The 24,078-nt window shown below is 36.4% G+C and overlaps 1 protein-coding gene across 4 annotated transcripts in view; it reads right to left on the bottom strand.

Annotated features, from left to right (window-relative positions):
• Positions 1-24,078, bottom strand: part of THSD7A (thrombospondin type 1 domain containing 7A) — a 2,877,792-nt gene that overhangs the window by 428,208 nt on the left and 2,425,506 nt on the right. For all 4 annotated transcript variants that reach the window (XM_044066751.1, XM_044066750.1, XM_044066748.1 and 1 more), the window contains one exon: positions 6,590-6,723. In XM_044066751.1, coding sequence (XP_043922686.1) covers positions 6,590-6,723 — 134 coding nt within the window. The remainder of the gene's footprint in view (positions 1-6,589; positions 6,724-24,078) is intronic.

Consider the following 24,078-nt stretch of genomic DNA (forward strand, 5'->3'; position numbering starts at 1 on the left):
TAGAAGTAAATGCTACCTAAAGTATAATTGTAAGCAGTGGTCTTACTTTACCTTTGGCCCATATGAAGAAGTCAACCAGAAAATGCTGAAAGTGGCGCAATGATTCTTCAGGCAGCTTATCCATATTTATAAAGCCTACCAAATGTTTTGCTGTTCACTTTCCTCTAAAACTGTACGAGTCTACCTCATATTTACCTATTAATGTGCCCATATATATTTTCTTGTAACAGAATGTTTGTAGACGACTTTTCATTTACAAAGGCTTGATATAACACAAGACACTGCTCAAGTTTTAGGCTTGATATAATGCAAGACACGTTTCAAGTTTCAAGGGCTACGCAAGGCATATAAATGTGTATGTCATAGTGTTATACAATGTTTTTGGTGTTGTCTGGAATTGCTACATGCTATTAAACTTGGTAGAGATCTGTGAAAAAAAAAAAATAAATATATATATATATATATATATATATATATATATATATATACTGAAATACCCCATGGAAAAATGAAGGCATTTAACGTACACCATCCCATCCCATGCCATACATGGGAAATTTTTAAGCACATGGAGCATGGAGTTACAAAACACAGCCTATCAATAATGAATGTTACTTGGGGGCCATTTGTTGCAGGCTGCAGATTAAAAGATCTCGGTGTTCTGTATGCGTTGTTGCTACTGTATTAAGCACTTAGATGTGATTGTGGGCTCTTTCTTCAATCAGGAGTTTTTGAGCTGCTAATCCTTGATTTTCTTTCTCCAGTAAAATGGACAGAATTAATTATTTCCACGGTCGTTCACCTCGATAACATGAGAGGCAGAAGTATTCTTAATGTTGGCTGCACTCGCTTAAGGGGAATTACTGGCAATTCAGATGGGTAGGACCAAAAATAAACAAACCTAATGTTTCTGGAGTTCTTGAAGTGACTGTGACCACCCTCAAGGTGGAATGCTGAAACAGAGATGTTACAGTGGAGATCGTGGCCTGTGATTAAGACTTTTTTGTTAAGCCTAAGTGGAAAGACTGTGTTTTCAGCCATAGCAAAATGAAAAATGGAAAAATAGCCAACGGAAAAACTTTTAGAGCTTGTCTAGACCATGAGTTTCTGAGTTTCAGGCGGAGTTGAAGCTAAACTACCGGATGGTGAGCCACATCATCAATTTAACTTCTTGTTGTCTTCCTTTTTTATATTTTTTACTTTTTGTAGATGATACTTATTTACAGGCTTGGGAGTATTCCAAACACTTTTAGGAAGGCAGCTTTAGCTTCCGGGGGAGTTTTGACTACAAATTTTTGCTCATTTTTTTGTAAAAGATAGATTGTTGAGGTATTTCATCTGAAACTTTATTTTTTTTTTTGGTAACTAAGAAGGCACAGAATGAGGCAAGCCTTTGTCTTGCTTGTTTGATTTGCAAAGGAAAGTCCTGCCCAAAAGTGATTTTTTGACCATTCCAGTTTAGTCCTTTTGCTTAGCTGCCTGTAATATATCCTGCACATGCTGAGAGTTAAGCAACTTAGCATAGACCTGGAGAGGATTGGAAGGATTTTGTGATTTTCAGAGGGCTCTATGTGATCTCTCAATTATAATGTCCTTGGACAAGGGTTTATTATCCAGTTAGAAGCAAACTATTTTCTTTAGAGTATCCTGCAGCTGTGCTTGGTCAATTGTCTCTGGAATTCCTCTTATGAAGATATTGTTCCTTCTACTACAAGCTTCAAGGTCAGTGAGCTTTTGTTGTATTTCTTCTAGAACAGTGTCTTTTAAGTTGTTTCTGAATTTCCTCTATTTTCATTTCATTTGCTGATGATTTGGCTTCAGTTTGGTGTAAACATAAGACAATGTGCTCCAGGGTAGTACCAATGTTTGACAGCCGGTCTGAGAAATTTTGAATGGCATTTTGTATAGGCATTAGAGCAGTTTTTAAGTCACCCAATGCTGTAAGCCCCTTCAGATTTTGTTTTAGTACTAGGTTTACTTGGTTCTTGTTGCCTTAATGTCTGTTGCCTTTTCAATAATTATTCTTTTTCAGGTGAAGCTAATTGTGAGAGTTTAGTTTTAGTCATTTGCATGTCCATTTGTTCCAGGTCATTTGGCATGGTTAGATTTTTATCTGTTTAAGATTTTATCCAACTAGTGTATTTACTGCTGGTGCTAATAGGCCTCAAAATGTCATGTGGCTTTGTTGTTTAAATATGTTGTTGTTGTTGCGTCTTTCGGCTTTTTCCCGGTTAGGGGTCGCCACAGCGGAACTATGGTCTGCTAATGATTGGCAGTAGATTTTTACGTGCTGGCTTGCTGGGCCTAATGCACAACCTTCAATGAAGGAACGCCCATTCACGCATGTCGCCACACATAAGATGCTCTAATTGAGAATCGAACGGGCAACGCCTAACTGTGAGGTGACAACGCTACCGCAGCACCACCACCACAGCGGCATTGTTGTTTAAATATCCCGGATAAAAAAAAAGCTATATTTGCAGAGTAACACTTGGATATTTTCACTCTGACAGGTTGAAGTAATTAGTTGATTAGTGTTGAATCCCCAGTCTTGTAGTATTTCAGCTTGATGTCTTTTGATTGTGAAGTTTTCCTAATTTAGTTGTGGAGCTGCAAGGAGAAAGTGTTTACCAGCTATTCACCATCTTGGAAGTCAACTCTATATCCTCATCCTTATAATATACAAAGTATGAGGATACAGTACCTTAGAGGGGAAATAACTTGGTTTTGCTATGAAACTAAATATTTCTTCGTTGTGTTTGGTAATGGTAATCAAATTTTGTATATGTACATCTCTCACTCTCCCTGTATATACAGTATATATATATATATATATGTGTGTGTGTGTGTGTGTGTGTGTGTGTGTGTGTGTTTGCGTGTGTGTGTGTGTGTGTGTGTGTGTGTGTGTGTGTGTGTGTGTGTGTGTGTGTGTGTGTGTGTGTGTGTGTGTGTGTGTGTGTGTGTGTGTGTGTGTGTGTGTGTGTGTGTGTGTGTGTGTGTGTGTGTGTGTGTGTGTGTGTGTGTGTGTGTGTGTTTGTATGTGTGTGTGTGTGTGTGTGTGTGTGTGTGTGTGTGTGTGTGTGTGTGTGTGTGTGTGTGTGTGTGTGTGTGTGTGTTTGTGTGTGTGTGTGTGTGTGTGTGTGTGTGTGTGTGTGTGTGTGTGTGTGTGTGTGTGTGTGTGTGTGTGCCAGTTCTATTTTGGAAGATGAGTTTAAAGAGTGTGGAGTTGTTACCAGCAAAGAAGGCTACACAAAGAGCATCCCTCAGGAGTCTATATGAGACTGAGTAGAGAGTAAGGAGTTTTTGTCTGTTAGAGCAGTTAAGGATAAAGAGACATGCCATCATTTTGGAGAGGCAGCACTGATGTCTGCTGGATTGGTTTAGGTGCTTAGTGAGATACAGGCTAATAGGGAATTCTATTCAGTGCTAGACCTAATAAGGGAGAAATACAGTATGACTATAACTCGTCTGGACTTTGAAGATATATCATGAAGTATCATAAAGGACAAGTTGCACAATGTAGAAGGAATGTGTAATCATGGCAGAGATGGGGTGAGCAAAGAAGAGTTAGTTAGCAACAATGGAACCCAAGTCTTTGATGATTCAGTCAAATTTAAGTAGAATATTTTTGTATGATAAGTGGTGGTGATGGTGGTGATGGTGGTGATGGTGGTGATGGTGGGGATGGTGGTGAAGCTGTTGATGGTGAGAATGGTGGCGATGGTGGACTTAAGGAAACTATGCTGCATTTCTTAACATTGATGGTAATCCCTATGATTAACACTCCCAACATTATCTGGTACAGTCCATGATAGATAATTTGGGTATCAGACTAGGATTTGATAACTGATCCCAGTTTGTAATCATCACCAAACTTCATGGTTATGTATAGACCCTTGATATCTGCATTTATGTTGGAGAAGTATATACCAAAAGAGGAGGAGGCCCAGGATAGAACCCTGTGGGGCATTCGTGGTGACATGTTTCTGTTAAGAACAAATACTCTCCTCCCTGGTCTTAACATTCTGAGTTATGTTAGACAGCTTAGATAGCCAGTTAGGTATACAACAAACTATTTATGGATTCATTTTTCATTGGTAGGGATTTCCAATAATCCCAGCATGAGGATAACACCCAAAACACTGGTGAGGTGCAAACTGGTGGCAAAGACTGCATGCCATTTATCCAATTCTCAAAAAAATTTCAGAAAACTCAACCTGGTTGAACAGGACTGATCTACCTTTTAAAAAGTCTAACTAGTGTGTATCCAAGGATTCAAGTTTACCTATATCATTGTTTACTAGTTCAACTATAAATGTTCCATATACATGCAAACATTACTAATGAGTCCAACAGCCATGCCATTTCCAGGATTAGCAGATGAACCACCATTATGTAAGAGTACCATATTTCCTGTTTGTAAGACGTGGAGTGATTCAAGTTACAGAACTGATGGAGAATATTTCAGACATCCAGGTTTATTGTCTGAACCCATGGAACTGGTATTTTTAATTCTGAAAAGTGTTGGAAAAGAGCTGGCAAATATGATTTTGAGAGGAACTTGTGATGGTGAATAGGGATGATGCAGTATCTATTGTTGTAGACAACCAGGACCTTTTTTAAGCATACACTGATGTGGGATTTCCACTGCGCAGGTTTATTCTTGCATTGGATAGTTATGGATGCTCAGTGTATCCAAGAGGGAGAAAAAGGCAGAGAAGTAGGTAGCAGCTTCAGCTATAAAACTTACTGGGAAGCTATATGATTTGTAATTATTAGTTAGATTGGCAAATAGAAAACACTTGATTTTGGAGTAATCCTTAATAGAACAGTTGTTATTTAGGGCGACAGAGGCAAATTTGCATGGGTCACTGTGACATGATCAGATTTGACTAGGGTGGGGAAGGATAACAATCAGAATAGTACAACTGGGGGAAATATTAATGAGGATAACAGCAAGTTGATTGACACCTCCTGGTCAGCAGGGAACATTTTTTTTTCTCAAGGTAATTTTTTAAATGGATTTCTTGAATACATAATAACTTGGTTGTAAACAGAGACTTACTGATAATCCTGTATATCATAGATGGAAAAATGTTCAAAACTGCAGAACTTATGCAGATCTTTGCTACTCTACATACATTATGTTACTGTATTGTATGTCTGGTTGCAGTATATCCCATATTTACATGCTCAATCTACTTCTTCAGGCTATACTAGCCATTCTGCTTTGCACTGGTCTTTTTTATGTACCTGAAAATTAAATAAAAAAAATAGTCAGGTCCATGGCATAGAGGGATGAAGCTCTGACAATGCCCAGATGACATGGGTTCATTTAGGAACCTAGACACAGAATGAGCTGACTAAGGAAAGGGGGAGTAACATGCAGATGTTGGCAAACCCATCCTAGCTGTAGGGAACTGATCTTTTCTGCTGCAGTACTGACGCTCTTGTTGAAATGGGAATACAGAACAAATTATATGGGCCAAAGAAGTGTGTGGCTCTACCAAGCTATGATATAAACAAGCCTTCCTGAAGTATGTGCAAGCGTGTACACAATATCATTAAAGGGGAAGGTATGTTGAGCTATTGTGCAAGAAAACAATCATGTCATAGAGCATGGGGTGTAGAGTTAGTCTGTCGACCAGAAAACCCTGATGGTTGCCTGGATGATGACCTCTCATGATTGACTTTCACTCTAAATGGAACTAATTGGCAAATCAGTTAGTGGGGATGATGATTGCCAGGCAGCAAAGATAAAAAAAATATATAAAAAGTAATAACCTTCAAATATATAATCTATCTCCATCAACTGCTGTACTATCTTATGATGATCCCACTGTTGAAGGAGATTAGGAATGCATATAAAGCAATTTGAAGACCTACATTTAACTTCAGTTACTCTATGTAATTACTACGATTGCATATATCAAACATGATACATTTTATTTTAGGCAACATTATTATGGCATTTGCTCACTCAGTCAGTAAGGTATGCTGTGAAACATTAGTAAGAACTAACTCGACAGGAACCTAGACAGTAGTCTGAGACAGTAACAAAGCATTTTTACATGGTAACATTCCTTGTGATGGACGAGGGAAATTTAAGAAAAAGTATCAAAATGTTATTGGAAGTACTTCTGTATCTAGATTCTGTGACTTGGGTAATACGATATTCAGATAAAAGGGGAAAATATTGTTCTCTCCTTTTCGTTCTAACATTTCTTTGAGAAGAACATAGTATTTTCTCAGATAATAAAGCAATGTACCTTATGTTTAGTTCAATTTTTTATATGTAGACATACAGATCTAGATACTAAACAGATGATATATCTGTTCTTTTGTTTCTGTAATATAGAAAATTTGTATATATTTGCTGCCAGACGGTGGCTCTTTTTCTACCCCATTCCAAATTATCCATTTCTCTGTTTCACTTTTTTTCTTATATTAGAATTAAATTAAAATAAAAATGTGCTCATTAAAAGTGGTAGAATATACAATAAATACTTATAAGGAGAGAAATGTCATTTACTACAGCCTGTCTCATACTGTATTCATGCAGTACTAGGATATTTTCACTTCTACTTACCGGACTTTTCTTGTTTGAACACCTTCCCCACAGTTTTCTTTCAGGTCCACATTGGTCACTTTGCAGACACTCCATGGTTCAGTGACCCAGACATACTGACTGCAATCACTGTGGCAAGGGACAACCTCATACACCTGCAACATCAAACATAGCAACAGTTTTTCCCAGAAAGAATTTCACAGAAACGTCTTTTATCAAGTCATTAAAATAGCATAATTTGAAAGCAAACTGTACAGTATTTCAGCAATCCAGTACCTCAGGATGTTTATATAATTAATCTGAAAATTAGTAAAACCACAGCTAAATGCACAATAAGATAAGTTTCAGACTAGTATTTATTCCTTTTTTTCTTACTGTTGGACATGTGGAACTCTGTTTTGCACCCTAAACTTGTAAAATGTAGAAACACATCTATAGAAATGAAATGCACTTAATTGAGTATAAATGAAGTTGTATGAAATCTTTCTATTCACCCTTTGACTGTGTCTGATACTGAAAGCAAATCTGTATTTAGCTTGATCTAGGAACTTTGCACAGAACAAGAAATTTGGTCATTTGCTACATTTAGAGAATGAGTTTGCAGTACCCTTTTTTATTTTAAATCGGCAAATGTGTAGGATATTTGCATGCCTTATTGGGTTGCTCATTACTAAAGTTTATAAGTAGTTATGCCTGTGTTGATTTTAGCTACTGCTGTCATATCATAATCCTTCAAAAGAGCTGCTCATGGGGGGCGTGGCCAAGATGTCAGAGAGATAACAGCACTTTTTTGATACTCTGCTTAACAGAAATTTCTCTGACAGGAAATTTTCTTAATATTATTTTAAAAGCATCTAAGTTTTCTTTCACCTATATATTTAGATACAGTGGATTATTTTTTTCTACAGCAGCTGAATATAACAGACTCTCTCAGCCATGAGTCATTCAAAAGCCTCTCTCCAGGAAACTTCCATGAAGAAAGAATTACAAACAATAATATCCAGTATTCAAGATCTTTCCATGAAAATGGACAATTTAGAAAAAATCATGGAAAACATGAAGAAAGAAAATAGAAAGCAGATTGAAGAATTCAAGGAGATAATTACAAGACACACAGACCAGATAACAGAAATAGAAGAATCTCTTAATGAAATAGACAGAAGACAGCATGAAAATGATAGCCAGATTGACTTCTTACTAAAGCAAAACACCGCACTTTCAGATAAAGTAGAGGACCTAGAATCAAGGTCACGAAGAAATAATATTAGAATATACGGCATACCTGAAAAAATGGAAGGAAATAACACAATACAGTTCTTGAATGACTGGTTGCCTAAGACACTAAACCTACCTGAATCTCTTTTGGGATAGAGAGAGCTCACAGGTCACTGTCAAATATGTTTGTGTCAAAAAATCCAAATGCTATAAGATCCATTATTGTAAAATTTTTATCATCTCAAGACAAGGACTTAATCCTGAGAACAGCGTGGGCAGGTAATCCTATACAAATTAATGGTCGAAACATAAGATTTGACAATGACTATACCTCTACTATAATAACTAAAAGAAAAGCCTGCATTCCTCTAATTAAAAATCTGAAGAAAGCTGAAATTAAAGCACAAATCATTTTTCCTGCCAGAATTAAAATACATCTGAAGGAATAAAAATATTTTATAATCTTGATGACGCCTCTGAATATGTGAAAAAGAATAAGATTTTGGAAAACACTGAAGATATGGACATCTCATTACCTAGTTTAAAAAGGCTGGCAGCAAATGGAAAAATGTTATCGATTGATAAAACAAGCAAGAAGCTTAAGGGTAAATAATACAAATGAAGCTCTTCCACAATCCCTTCAAATCCCAAAATTTTCATGTTACAAATCACCTACTTTGGGGAAAAACATACATGCTAAGGTAAAAATCATTTAATATTTATTAAGTATGCTTATTTATTTATTTTTAAATGTATTTGCTGTTTAAAAGCCTTTAATACAAATACGCTAGAATGTTAAACATAGATGTTAAATTCTAAATCTTCCCTTGACAGAGTGTATAGGGGCAATGTAGCAATACCATAGAAATATTGGTTAAAACAAGAACCCCCTTAATACCGGATACTGTATGTGTGTTAGATTCTGATGATATAGATCACTCCGATAAGTGAAATGAAGGCTCCCCATCTCAGTGCAATTAAATGAAAGTGTAGCCCCTTTTTGCATCAGCAGGCTTTCTCTCCTGTTAAATGTCATGTTATGCTTGGGTCCTTTTAGAGCAAACGGATATAACTTAATGTGACTTGTACTATATAATTTAAAAGGTATTGGAAATTGTTCTTTATCATAATAAGAGAAGATGATTTTCTTTCTAAGAATCCGTCATGACATGTAAAAATGCATTCTCATACACTTGAGAGGTTTGTGTCTATACTAAAATGTGGTTTGTGGGTCCTTCTGCTGACGGAGAGGGAAAAGGAGATGTATTTTCTGATGAAAGCTGGTGGTGTGTGTGTTGCAGGGACATGAGGGTTTGTATGCTTGATATCGGATATATTGGCCAGTAAAATTGATAGTTACAGAGAATTTTATATTTATTTAAAATGGGGCAACGTTTTTTTTTTTTTTTTTTTTTTTGTACTTCATATACATGCTTTTTGAGTAACATATTCTGTTTTTCTTTTCTCTCACAAAATGCACATCACGAGTATCTTGTGAACAGTTATCATAGCTTGCTGCAGATTCCCTAGTGCGAGCTTTTAACCTCCAAAATTCAAATGTTAAAGGAGAAGGAAAGGAAAAAAAAAAAGAAGGCTGTTGCCTCGAGACTTCTTGGACAGATCTTCTTTGTAATACAAGAGACTTATGCATGTACTCTCTCGAAGTCTCTTTTATCATATGAACTCTTTTGTCATATGAACTTTGGTTACGTATTCATGTTACCAGAAATCTTCACATGAAAAAAAAAAGAAAACGGAACAACTGAATGCTTTATCACATACCAAGAGCGACAAAGAAAAATATATAAAAAACATAGACATATACAAAGGTCCTTTTTACTAAACCAATGTTGATGCCTATGTTGTTCCCTTCATAATAAGTTTTCTGATGACGTGTTTTACAAAGTAGTTTACACTTGATCATTAGTTGGCAGCTGTAGCTAACAGATACAGTGAAAACATAGACTAGGTCATCTGATCCTTTTTGGTTAGCAGAGCAGAAAGTGGCATATGCAATGGTTATAAAGTCACTAAAATACATTATCTATTGGGGTTAATGTGTTCTTATTATTTTTAAAGTAGATTTTGGGACAGCTATGTATTTTCTGTGCTTTCATCTTGATATCTTCATCCCCAATCTTATTGATTATATGAGTTGTTGGTTGATGGCAATACTGCTGGATTGGGGAAGCCAAAGCTGCAGACAGACCATTACAATAAATAATAATTCTGTTATAAAAGGGTGAAATAATATATTGGGGCAGGAAAAATTTTGGATCCAAAGAAAAGGAGACAGTTCTGCTTAGAGAATGATCTTAGTTGTTACTGAAGTGATGCTTTTGCCTCACTAGTCAGTGATAGTAGTAGAAGACTGTTAGGGGGGGGGGCTGGTTACTCTTGACTTATAGTTACTACTTTCATCAGGATATGAGGACAGTTGTTATTTCCAAAGGTAGCCTTTACTTTTTAGCTGCTTTTCTAATTAATAGTTTGCATTATGTTGGATTTACAGTGAATGGTGAAATTGTGATCTACTTAATCCACCTCCAACTACATAAGTGCATACTACAATCTGACATTTTCACTAATATTCATAAAATATTGAATGTTTTACTGTTTGTAGACTACATTTTCTAGCAAAAGATATATTGCATGTTAACCACTGCCACTCTAACTGAAAAAATATTGGTAAAATTTGTTAATGTATTTTGTTAAAAAGGACAACTTAAGGGAACACATTATTACTATAACATCTAAAACTGCAGTGTCCTTGAAGGTTAAAAGCTGTGACTTCATTATATGATATTTTTATCAAAATCAAACTACACTACATAGTTTCTTTAGACTCACATCTTTGGAAAGAAAAGCTAATATTTTTGATGATTACACAGCTCTATATACCTGCATAGATATTTGTGCAACTAAAATATTATCTTCTCATGTAAAAAATTCTCATTAGTACATCTTTATTTTAAATATCTTTAATACCTTAAGAAATAATTTAAGGTTAATCAGATATGTTTTTTTTAAGGGGAAGGAAAAACTGGTGATTTTATATCTTATTTAAAAGGAAAATAAGCCTATAGGCTATATAGTAATATGCTGATTCTATAGTAAATATTAACACTGTTGTGATTTCACAGACAAGTTCATACAGGAATGTTTTGTTACATGATAAATTTTCTTATTTTTATACATAAACTTCTTTACTGAATTCCTAGATAAGTAGGTTTTGATCTAATGTAGTATACTAGATTAAGATCTGTATTAGTATAGAATAGACATAAATGAATATGATATACTATGTCATGATACAAGTTTAAAGACATTGTTCTTAAAAATTTTGAAAATTACATTATTCATGGTAATAGATGTTTTTCAACAATATCTCCTACATAGTAATACCTATTCATCCTGGAGAATTAATAGGTTGTAGTTTGTTGATTCAATAAAATATTAGGTAGTAGCATTAGAGAATGATAGTCTTGAGCACTAAGGATGATAGAGGGTGGTATTGATCACTTTTTCATCAGTCCAGGAACTAGATGTTCCATGGTTAGTTTTGTATATAGTTATATTTTCATCTTGTCTGAACATTACTTGTTAATTAAGTCCAGAATAGTATTTATCCATCAAAAGCTTAAAGTAATCAATGTCTGGGTTTAAATGTCTGTCTCTGAATGCAAATGGTCTTAATAACCCTACTAAAAGAAGAAGGTTACTCAAACACCTAGCATCTAATAAAGCTGACATTATATTTTTGCAAGAAACGCACATTATTCAGAAAGATCTAGAAAAAATGGCTTTTAAAGGTTATAGTATTCTAGCTGAATCTCATTTCCAAACAAAGAGAAGAGGAACCATGATTTTGTGGAAAAATACATTACCAATACCTAAAATAATTAACAGTTTCTCTGATAAAAATGGTATGTTGTGTCTAGTAGTATTGGAATTGAATAAGAAATATTTTACTTTAGCAAATATGTACTGGCTACCTGGTATTGGTGCTAAATCTGCAAACAAATATTTGGAAATAATAACAGCAAATTCTAAAGGAGATATCATTTTGGCAGGTGATTTTAATTGTATTCTATCATCTAAAGATACCACTAATGTCAGCAATATTAAGATACCTGCATCAGCCAAAAAATTGATAGATCTTGTCTCATTATATAACCTAAAAGACATATACATGATCAAAGAGCAGAGGTCTCTCAATTTTACTCACTTTTCTTATAGATATGGTACACAGACGACTATTGATAAAGTGTTTATATCTGACAGCCTATTATCTAAGACTCAAGATGTAGTGATTACATCATGCCCTCTGTCAGACCACAATGCCATACTATTTAAAATTAAAATTAAACCAAATGATCTTATTCATTGGCAGAGACTACCAGCCTATATTATTAAGATAAAAGGATTCAAAGAATGGTTTATAAAGGAAGTAAACTATTATATTGAACTTAATAATAATAATAACACAAATATAGTGTTTATTTGGGACTCTTTAAAATCTTATATATATGGGAAAATAAAAACCTGGTATTTACATAAAAGGAAAGAATGGGACAAAGAATTATTAAATCTACAATTGAAAATTGACACTTTAAAAAAGAACTTGCACCCCAAAGAATTGGGCTCGAATCTGGAATTAAAACAACTAAATCTTGAATATTTAGAAATTCTTAGTCAGAAAGTAGCAATTAATTTAGAGAGGTTAAAATTACAATCTTATTCATCTAATCCAAAACATATGCATAGATTAGCAGCCAAAACAAAAAGTTTTCACAAGAGTAAACACATAATTGAAATATTAGACACATCTAAACACAATTCAAAACCTTCTTCAGATCTAAAAGATATTTTAGAGATTTTTCATTCATATCATGAAACAATGAATAAAGCAAACTTAAACTTTACTAATAATAGTTTAAAAATAGAATTTCTAAAAAACAATATAAATAATAAACTTTCTAAAGAACAAAATAATAGATTACTTAAATCAATATCATTAATAGAAGTTAAAGAAAGAATACAAAATCTTAAAAATAATAAAGCCCCTGGTCTTGATGGCATAATAGGTGATTAAGATAAAACTTTCCCTGATTCCGCTTTGAAGATATTAATGAAAGCACTTGAGGAAGTTCGAATAAGTGACAAACTTTGTCCTTCTTGGAAATATTCGCTAATTTCTCCCATTCTAAAGCAAGATAAAAACTCCAAATTTGTTTCATCATATCATCCTATTTCCCTATTAAATATAGATTATAAAATATTTACGTCTATTTTTAGCAAACAGATTAAATCAAATGATGCCGACTTTAATAAACAATGATCAAACAGGTTTTATATTGAACAGAAAAGTTCAGTATAATACTATTAGACTTTTAACTTTAATAGATTTTGCAAATAAAAAAAAAGAATTATCACTCATCAGTCTAGATCTAGATAACACATTTGATTCTATTAACTGGACATACTTATTTATGGTATTAAAAGAATATAATTTCTCCTCAGAAATCTTAAACTTGTTAAAAAAAAGTATATGAAGGTTCTATAGCGTATATTAAAATTGGTGCTTTTTTATCTGTCCCACTTCAAATTCTAAAAGGTACTAGACAAGGTTGCCCTTTATCCCCACTACTATTTGCATTAGCAATAGAACCATTTGCTAATTTTATAAGAAACAATATAAACATAAAACGTTTTGATGCTAATGAGAACTATTCTTCTAAAATTTTACTCTTTGCAGATGATATCTTATTAACTATTGGAAATATTGATTCATCTATTGACCACATTATCAGATCATTAAAACTCTTTGAGGAAATCTCAAACCTTAGATTTAACCAAAACAAAACAGAAACTATTCTCATCAGTAAAAAATTGAATAACACTCTATCTAATTACAATAATTTTAACTGGACTAATGATAAATTGAAAAATCTAGGGGTTCATATTCTGTCTAAATGGAAGGACACTATAAATATAAATTATAAAATTTTATTAAATAAAATCACAGAATACATTAATAGATGGAAGAAAATGTTCTTTACTATAGAAGAAAGATTATCTCTGATAAAATGATTCTATTACCAAACATTCTTTTTTATCTTCAAACATTATTGGCTCCTCCTTCCAGAAAACAACTTAAACACATAAACACTATATTAATTAAATTCCTATGGTATCCTCAAAATCCAAGGATTAGATATGATTGGCACTATAAAAACTGGATTGAAGGAGGGATTGCTTTTCCAAATGTTGAGCTTTATGCTGATGCCATTATTCTTAATATAACAAGTTTGTGGTTAAGTCCAAAATACCATTCAAATTGAAAAAAATTACACAAAACAATACTATTAAGTAATTTTGACAAGTTTTTCAAAAACATATATTGTTCTGAAAATATTAAGCTATTTATAGTTATTAAAGAATTCATCTTCAACAATGAGCAGGAAAAATCACATCTTATTCCTATAATTAAATATATCTTGCAAATTTTTAAAAAAGTAATGAATAAGAACCTTTTGAACAACAATTTGTCCATTCTAATGTTTCCAATAATTTTAACCAAGGGATGCTTTGATTCCTTTAACATGATGAAAATAAAAACTATGGAAGAAAATGGGTTATTATTCTGGCATCAGTTTTTAGGAACTAATAATATTCATGATACTACCTACCTTTTAGCCAGGTATAATATCTAGCAAAATAACTGGTTAAATATTCAAATTTTCAGAGAATTTATTTTAACGGAATTTAATAGACATCATTTTCCTGCTATAACAGACCCCCCAAAAAAATTATCCATCCTCTTTGACTTCACCGATATAGGCTATAATAATGGTATCTCATTGTCAAGATTTTACAACATTTTTAGATCAGATCTAATAATATTAGATGACAATTTATGGAAATATATCAACAATTTCAACAACTCCCATATATAAATGATAAAACTTTAATTCTCAGATCTGTTTACCATACCTCTTCTTCCACATATTGGAAAATGTTTACATGGAAATTCATTCATAGAAGTTTTATTACACCAAAAAAAGCCTCTAGAATAAGCAAGAAAGATTTTAATAGATGTTGGAGATGCGAGGAGCTAATAGATGCTGACTGGGTACATATGTTTTTAAAATGCAGAACAATAACCACATTTTGGATGGAGTTTAAAAATTTTATTAAAGCTTTGTGGTCGGACAGATGCGAGATCTCTGATTCTATGATACTTTTTAATGCACCAATGCCAAGGTATGTTCCACTAAATCAAATGAACCTCCTTTGGACTCTACTTGCTATAGCAAGAAAAACTATTACTAGAAATTGGAAATGTAAAAATAACCTCTCATTTAAGGAATGTATATATTTTACTAAGATTATTTGTAGTAGGGAATTACAAACAGCTATGTTACACTCCTCAAACATGACTCATAAACAAATTGCCTGGATAAAGCTTAAAAAACTATTAGACAAAATGTAATGTTATTGAAGATTTGGTATCTATTTTGGACTTTGTATATAGTTTTTGTTAAAATTTGATATTGCGTTGTTTTTTCTTGTTAAAAATTGTAATTATACTCTTGAAAATCAATAAAAAAAATATGAGAGAAAAGAGCTTCTCATTTTGGAATTCATGGATAAAAACATCATTTGATCTGTCTGTAAGGCATGAGTAATGTTTTTCAACATAAATTAATTTGTGTTCTGGCATAGTTGTCATGTTCATTCATTCAGTGACCATCAAAAAGCTTGACAGGTGATATCATGTTGTTATTTTCTACTTCCCATCTATGTATTACAATTATTCTTGAAGGAAGTTACTGACTGACTTGTCCAGATTGCTAAAAGAAACATATTCCATAATCTTAAAAGATGCTATTTGATGTATTTGTCATTTTTTTTTAATATTGGGTTCTCTGATGTTTGATCTAGTGTTAACTCTCCAGTGATAGATTTCACTGATATGGCTAGCTTGTAGTGCATGGAGCACCCTGGTTACAGTCAAAACTGACTAAATTATATCTTGATTGAGTGCTGCTATAGAGTAAGACCTGATCCTAACAATACTTACAGTGGTGCTTAATTGTTATGCATCCCTCTAAGCATAGTTAAGATCAGTTTGCATTAAAGCAAACAGCACTGACCATAAAACAGCAGCAGCAGGACATGAAACATTTCTGTTTCAATTCCCATTTCTGTCTGTTAAGTACACAAATCATTTTGAATTAAACTGCTTTCCTTAAACAGGGAAAATGTACATATTTATTTATTATTTATTTTATTTTTACTTTTGTTGACCAGGGAAGTCTGACAGGGCACAAATGCTGCTCTTTAGTGGAGACCTGGGGAGAAAAGCTCCAGTTCATAAAGTACAAACAAAATCTTTAAGTTGTACAATATCAACAATGTCAGGCAGAATACAATACAATTAAAATACATTTTACAATGTCAAAAAAAGAAGTTATGTACTTACCATAATGTTAGATCCATGTTGTCCATCTTAATTTATCCTTGACCTGACTCAGCCATTGCTGCAGCAAGGGAGGACCAAAAACTCTTGAGTTTAAGTGCTACCCAGAATGCTCTTCTCCCCATTACCTCAGATCGAGTTTGCAGATAGAAAGACAGACATTATAATTCTAATAATATCTTCATGGAGACCATATCTACCGTTACAGGTGGAAAAATTAATAACTAGGACCATAAATCGTTCCACTAAGAGATCTGAAGGGAAGGGAAGGGGTGGAGGGTGGGTAGTCAAAGATAAATGAAGATAGACAACACAGATGGAAAATTATGGTAAGTACATAACTTCTTTATCTGATGTTGTCAACCTTCATTTATTCCTTGACCTGTGGGACAGAGTCCCCAGCTACCTTAGATCTTGGGAGAACTCATGGAAGAATATTCCTGAACACCATAGCACCAAATGAAGCTCTTCCCATAAAGACCTAATCCAATTTGTAATGAGTTGTTGTTGTTGTGTCTTTCGGCTTTTCCGGGTTAGGGGGTGCCACAGCGGAACTCCAGTCCACTAATGATTGGTAGTTGATTTTTACATGCCGAGTTACCAGCCCTGACGCACAACTTTCAACAAAGGTACGCCCATTCACGCATCTCTCCATGCAGAAGACACTCTAGCTGAGAATCGAACTGGACAGCATCTTACTGTGAGGTGACAACGTTACCGCATCACCACCACCGCGGCCAATTTGTAATGAGTAATAAAGGTATATGGGGTAATAATGGTATATGGTGTATCCCATGTTGCTGCTGCACAAATCTCATCCATGGAAGCGTTAGATTGGAACACTGCCAAAGTGGCAACTGCTCTAGTAGAGTGTGCCTTAACAGGCCTAGGTAATTAAACTTTCCTCTTGTTGTAAATAAAGGAAATACAGTTTTTTAGCCATCTAGATAAAGTGACTTCAGTAACTGGCTTGCCCATTTTAGTAGTTGCAAAAGAAGCAAACATTTGGTCAGACTTCTTATGTCTTTTGTTCTATGAAGATAGAATTGTAATTGTCTATGAACGTCTAGTAAATATAAACAGTTTCAGTTACTGGGAAAAAATACTGGTAGTTGATTGCCTGACTGATATTCTTTTCTGAGACCACTTTTGGCAAAAAGGAAGGGTTTGTTCTTGGTGAAACCCTGTCTTTGTGGAATATCAAATAGGGTGGTTTGCAAGATAAAGCTTGAATGTCTGAAATCCATCTGGCAGAAGTTATTGCAACCAAAAGTACAGTTTGCCAAGATAAGAATTTCAAGTTGCAGTCGGCAGCAGGCTCAAAGGGGAATTAACTATTTGTTATTTGTAATACTAAATTTAAATAAAAAGGTGTACATGGATCCTTATATGGGGGGGTTTAACATCAGGGAGCCTTTTAAAAATGTTTTGCAAAGGCTATAAAAAATTAAAGAACATTCTTTAAATCTATTATGAAAATTTGAGATAGCTGCTAGTTGAGCCCTGATGGTACAGGAAGAGGACCCTGCGTCACACAGTAAAACTATGAATTCTAAGACTTTATCAATAGGAGCAGAAAAAGGATCAATATTATTCTCACGAACCCAGAAGGAAAACCTCTTCCATTTAGTACTGTAGAGTTTTCTGGTGGAAGTCTTGTTCGAGGCCAACAGAATCTTCAGAACAGGGGAAGAAAGTTTATTATGCCTGGCAATCAATGGAACTGGAAAAGCCAAGCCATGAGCTTGATGTTTTGAAAGTTTGGGTGAACAAGTCCCTCTGGAAGAGGTGGGAGATCTAGATATGGGTCCTGAGTCCAGTGTCATTGCATTAGATAAGGCCAGAGAAAGGTGAACAAAATCTGTTGAGGCCAGAAAGGAGCAATGAGGACAACTTTGCTCTTCATCCTGATCACTTAGAAATTGAGGAATTAATGGGAAGGGGAGAAAGGTGTACAGGAGTCCAGAGGGCCAATCATGCAGGAGACCATCTCTTAGGGACTCTCCCTAAGTGGGGAAGAGGGCAAAGTACCTACTGCACTTGGTGTTCAGGGGTGATGCAAAAAGGTCGCAGCAAGGCTGGCCCCAGCGATATAAGATCTTTTTCACCTCTCTGGGATTGAGAGACCACTTGTGAGGAAGAAGAATGCATCTGTTCAGTTTATCTGCTATTACATTAGATCTCCCCGGAATATGTGTTGCTGTCAGAAAGCAGTTGGAAGAGACCGCCTACTGCCAGACTTTGAGTGCTTCTTGACAAATGTCTTACTAATTAGTTCCTCTCTGTTTGTTGATGTACCAAACTACCAATATATTATCTCTTTGAATCACAACTGTTCCTAGAGGGAGAGTAGCTTAAAAGGCCTGTAATGCTAAAAGCACTGGCCTGACCTCTAGGAAATGGATATGCAATCTGTCCTCCATGAGGAACCAAGTGCCTTGGACTGTCTTCCCAGATAATGCACCCCCACCCCATCTAGGAGGCATCTATGGTCACTATGGCTTGGGGATGATATGAGACAAAGGGGCAGCCCAGGAGAATTTCCTCTAACTGGATCCACCAACCTAAGTCTTCCTTGCAATGGCTGGTAATCAAAATCTGGTATGACATTGGCTGATACAGAAGGGACCACTTGGATGCTAGAAGCTATTCCAATATTCTCATGTGATATCTTGCCAGGTGGGACTAATGTGATGGTTGCCACCACTGAACCTACAGCTTGCAGAACTAGCTGTGTGGGTGCTGTTCTGCTTCCAATAATCTTTTCTACTCAATTCTTGATCTTTTGCGATCTCAGATAAGGTAGCGAGGCTATGCAAGCACTGGTATTTAGTACTGCTTCCATGAATTCTATATTTTGAGTCAGAGTTAGATGAGAATTTTTGTAATTTACAGTAATCCCAAGGTTGACGCAGGTCTAGAGAACATAGCCTCTTGCTTGTTCTAGAAAATGTCTGGTAGGAGAGGTGAGAAGCCAGTAATCTAAGTAAGGAATCTGCACAGTTTCAACTGAGCTGCTACTACTTTCATGCATTTGGTGAACACCCTGGAGGCTGTGGTGAGACCAAAAGGCAGGGCTCTGAATTGGTAATGACTGGTGCCCAGCCAAAAGTGGAGAAATCTCCTGAAGTGCTTGTCCATTTTGATGTGGTAATACACATCTTGGAGATCTGTAGAACACATCCAATTGTCTTTCCCTAGAAAAGGGAGAATAGACTGAACTGTGACCATCCAGAATTTTGTTTGTCGAACAGGTTTGTTCAAAACACTTAGATTCAAAAGTGGTCTCCAGTTCCCTGTCTTTTCTGGCACTAAAAGATCTTCAGTAAATTCTAGATTCTATCTGATCTGGTGGGATCTCCTGAATGACTCTTTTTTACAACAGTTTCTGAATTTATAGCACTGCTGTTTCCCACTGACTGGGAGGAACACCAGGGATTTTCTTGCAACTTTGGGGAGGTAGAAGGAAGATCATGGAGTTACCTCTGGTTATAATCCTCTGCACCCAAACATTGGAAGATGTTTGGAGCCAGGTGTGTCTGTGCAGGGATAAGTGTCCACTGACTTCTTCAAAGCAAGGCAATTAGGGTCCTTTCATGAGCTCTGGTAGGCTTTGCTAGGAAAGGTATCTCTGGAACCCTGATTTTGTGGGATACCTCTGCTGCATGGATGGTGTCTTCCCTTAAATCTCTCTCTGCCCCTAAGGGAGCTACTACCACGTGTGTCCTGAAAAGGCCTCTGGGACTTTTTGAACCACATTTTCCTGCTCCTCTGGTTCCTTGAAAAGGACTGTTGAGGAGTAGAAAAACTAACATCCACTGCAGAGAGGGTCTTTCCATCCTTTTTACACCTGGACAAAGTGTCCTGAACTTTGGGGTCATAAACAGATGATCCATCAAAGGGGGTATTGATGAATGAAGACTTGAATGGCTCCACAAATTTACAAGCATATCTCCTTATGGCTATGCCTAATCCCACTGCTCTAGTCATCCCTTCAGCTGCATGTGCTATGAGTCTCATGGAAGAATTCAAAATGGACTCTAGGGTGGCGAGCTGAAAAGCAACCTTTTCTTGGACTTCATCAGATATGGCTTCTGCCAGGGTATCAGATAATTCCTTAATCAGATCCTTCTGGAGTCTGGTGAAATGTGCCATAAAGTTCAAAGACCACAGTGCAAAGGTTGATGAAATGTAAATCCACTTTTTCCAAACCTATCCACCTCCTCAGAGGGTGGATAGTTGAACTTTCCTCTGTCAGTTCCTTTTTTGTGGCCACTGCTACCACCAAAGTATGTACCGATAACCCCTTTGCCTAAAACTGATGGTCCTCTGGTGCAGTTAAAATTTTGTCTGGCCTCTTGTGGCTAGGTTCTGTGGTGTCAGGAGCCTTCCATACCAACTTCAAAATCAACTTAATGAGCTCATCAGCAGGTGGAGTAACCCAAGAGATAAATGGTTGAGTGTCTAAGGCCTGCAGGTACAATGATTACTCAGAAGAGGGCTTTTGGGTTTTCCAGCCACCCTTCTATTTAAGGATCTCAATGATGTCTCCAAAAGAGGCATCTTCTGGGGGTGACCATGGGGAACCTCCCTTTCATCAATATTTTTGTCCTCTGTGATGGATTTCTCCAGGGAATCTTAGTGTCTCCTCTTACACTTCCTCTTCGAAGGAACCTTCTCAGTGGGGCTATTTCAGGAAGTATCAGAAGAGAACAAAACCTGAGCAAGTGCTTCCTGTGGCTTTGGTGCTCACTATCCAGGTGATGGAATTGGAGGAAGCTCTGGATGAGGGGAGGATTGGGCAACTGCTCTGACAGGATAGGAGCCAAGTGGATGGCTACAGTAGACAGGGCCCTCTTCATGGTCTGGAAGGCTGGCATCCTGAAGAGGGAAAGAAGCCCAGAAGTGAGAAAGACTGCCTCGGAACCATGGTGACTTCCCACTCCAAAGAAACCACCCCTGAAGCTGAAATCGCGGTAGAGCTAATGTGTGCCAAACCTGTGAATTGCAGAGACATCACCAAAAAAGCTAGAGTTGAATCCCAACCCCCAGAACCAACAGCATAGCCATGACCCCGACACTTCTTCAGATCCAAAAGAGTCAAAGAACTTAGGATAGAAATTGGCACCCGAGATGAAGATCTTGTCGCAACTGAAGCAGTAGGCACCGGAAGATTGGAGCCAGAATCTCTAAAGCCTCAAAGGGAGGGGTCAGAGGAGATATACTGGGTGGACTGGCAGAAAGAAGAGTTCCAGATCCAGAGGGGACTGGAATTGAAGACATACCTGAAAATCCCCTTGTTGCAAGGAACTGGTTCACCACTCTCAACGCACCCATTTTTGTCAGACTCTTGGTAGAACAAACTGACTGGTGGATGGAGATGTCGGTCTTTCTAAAAAGGGGCTAGGTGATTCACCAGTAAAGGGGTCTACAGATGGAGAGTATCTGGTCGAAGGAAGATCGAGGAAGGAGGATTCAATGATTTCTTTTGGCAATGAAGGCAATGGAGCCGAAATGGTAGACGGCATGGAGACCATCAGTTCCAATGTCTGGTTCTGTGCCTGCACCAATAACTTTGACACCAGTGGAGGAGACACTATTGGTGCTGATGTCGACATCAAAGTATCCTTTAATGTAACTGTTAGTTCTGCAGAGGTAAAGGGAACTGAAGTTTTAAGTCTTACCCATCGCAGCCAAGGGAGAAACTGGCACCGATAGGCTCCTCTTCTTATGCCTGTCAGTTTTAGAAGAAGAGAAGGAAGAGGAAAGGGAAGAAACCTCCTTAAAAGAAGATTTTATCATCCTGTTAAGTAACAGTTTGTTTTTCCTTTCCACCAGGGCCTGGTGACTAAAACCATGACAAATGGAACAATCTTTTGTAAGTGGACCAGGCCAAGGCAATAAACACAAAGAGACTGCTTATCAGAACTGGGCAGTTTATGGTTACAGTCGAGGCATTTCTTAAACCCAGTAGTACCTTTACCTTTATCTTAATAGGCCATGATTCGACTACAAGAATCACATGCACACACACTCACAAACCACAGTAAAAGACAGACAGAGAGAGGGAAACAATGGTAGAAAGAAATATCCAAGGGTACAGAAAACCTACCAACGATGGCAAATAAGAGTATAGTCAGGTGTAAAAGGAAAAATGGAAACAAGCACTATCCTGTTTATTTATATATATATATATATATATATATATATATATATATATATATATATATATATATATATGGGTCTACTTCATATGGTCGACAGTTCATATGGTCGAAACTTATATGGTTGACAGTTCATATGGTCGAAACTCATTTTGTCGATGGCTCATTTGGTCAACAACCAGTATGCAAGGCACTTAACAGGGATTTGGCCCCTACCCAAAGTTGTGTAACCCTGGAGTTGATATATATAGTTGGGGGGATGTGGGGGCTCTCCCCCCACAATGGGGGGTGTGGGGGGTGAAGCCCCCCACTAATATTTGTTTAATATTCATTTAATCCCCATTCCCCCCTTACCTAGACCCCTACTTCTCTTGCTCTCATCTCCCCTCAGTCTAGCTTAGACCCGTGGAGCCCTGGTGTATTTAAGTGCATTTCCGCTTTTGTCCACTAGATGTCACCCTTTCCCCAACAATATCTACTTCACTAATATCTACTTCTATTTTCACTTTCCCTTACATTTTCTTTAATTCCCATTGTTTCCTTTTCTCGCTCTCTTCTTTATTTCAATCCATTCCTACACACTATTCCTAGGCCACCTCCACTTACCTTTGTGCTAGTCAGCATTCACTGATAGTTTTTCCATCCTCTACTGACCACTTTTTGTATCCGTCTCCATTCGCCCTACGGGCTCACTCCGCTCCCCTACCCTGCCCCCAATTCCCAGCCAACCCCAGTACCTCTAACCTTCTACCCTCTTAACCACACCCCCTTTACCAATCAACCACTCATTGAATCACTACTAGCCACACCCCATATCTATAACTATACTCCCCTTATTTCTAAATCCCCTCCCTTCCACCTACTCTATCTTCCTAAATTAACACCTGCTCTTCTCCCTACATACATACTACACTTTCTTCTACCATGCCTTACAAATACCAATGTCTTCATACACTCTTACTCCTGATTACTCTTACCACAGCTTACCTCTTAACCTCCTATGAACAACCACTCCTATCTCCTGTTATCATCACTTCCAAACAAACCCTAACACCTTTTCCTGCTTTACCTACAACCTTCCTAAATGCCACCAGTAAGCCTAGTTTCTCTCAAGCTAAATATCGCTGACTACATAATATTAAATACTCCATCTTAGGCAATAAAAAATTTCTTTACCACTATTGCAAGCCTCCCCAATATTACAATTTCATATTATTCCACTTATTAAAAGATGGAGACATCCATCCCAACCCTGGCCCAAGCCCTACCCATCCCCCATTAACTACAATCTCTACCATAAGATCTCATTAACAACTACCAATCCCTCCAAATCACTCTCAATAGCGCATCTCAACATACGTAGTATATGTAACAAAATACCACAAGTTCATGCCCTTCTGGATGTCCAGCAATTTGACATTCTCTGCTTAACCGAAACATGGCTTAAACCCACAATAAAAGATACAGAAATCATCCCCCCAGTCTATAGCATCATTCGACAAGACTGTTTGAATAAAAAAGGCAGAGGGGTTGCAATTATCTATAAAACAGGACTACAAATCAGCAAAATGAATTATAACCTACCTTCTGATAACAACATAGAAATAATTATTTCTAAACTGTTGCTTAACTCCCATAAATCAGTT

This window comes from Protopterus annectens, chromosome 3.part1 (assembly GCF_019279795.1).
Source record: "Protopterus annectens isolate FY-2018-M chromosome 3.part1, PAN1.0, whole genome shotgun sequence".
NCBI lineage: Eukaryota > Metazoa > Chordata > Ceratodontiformes > Protopteridae > Protopterus > Protopterus annectens.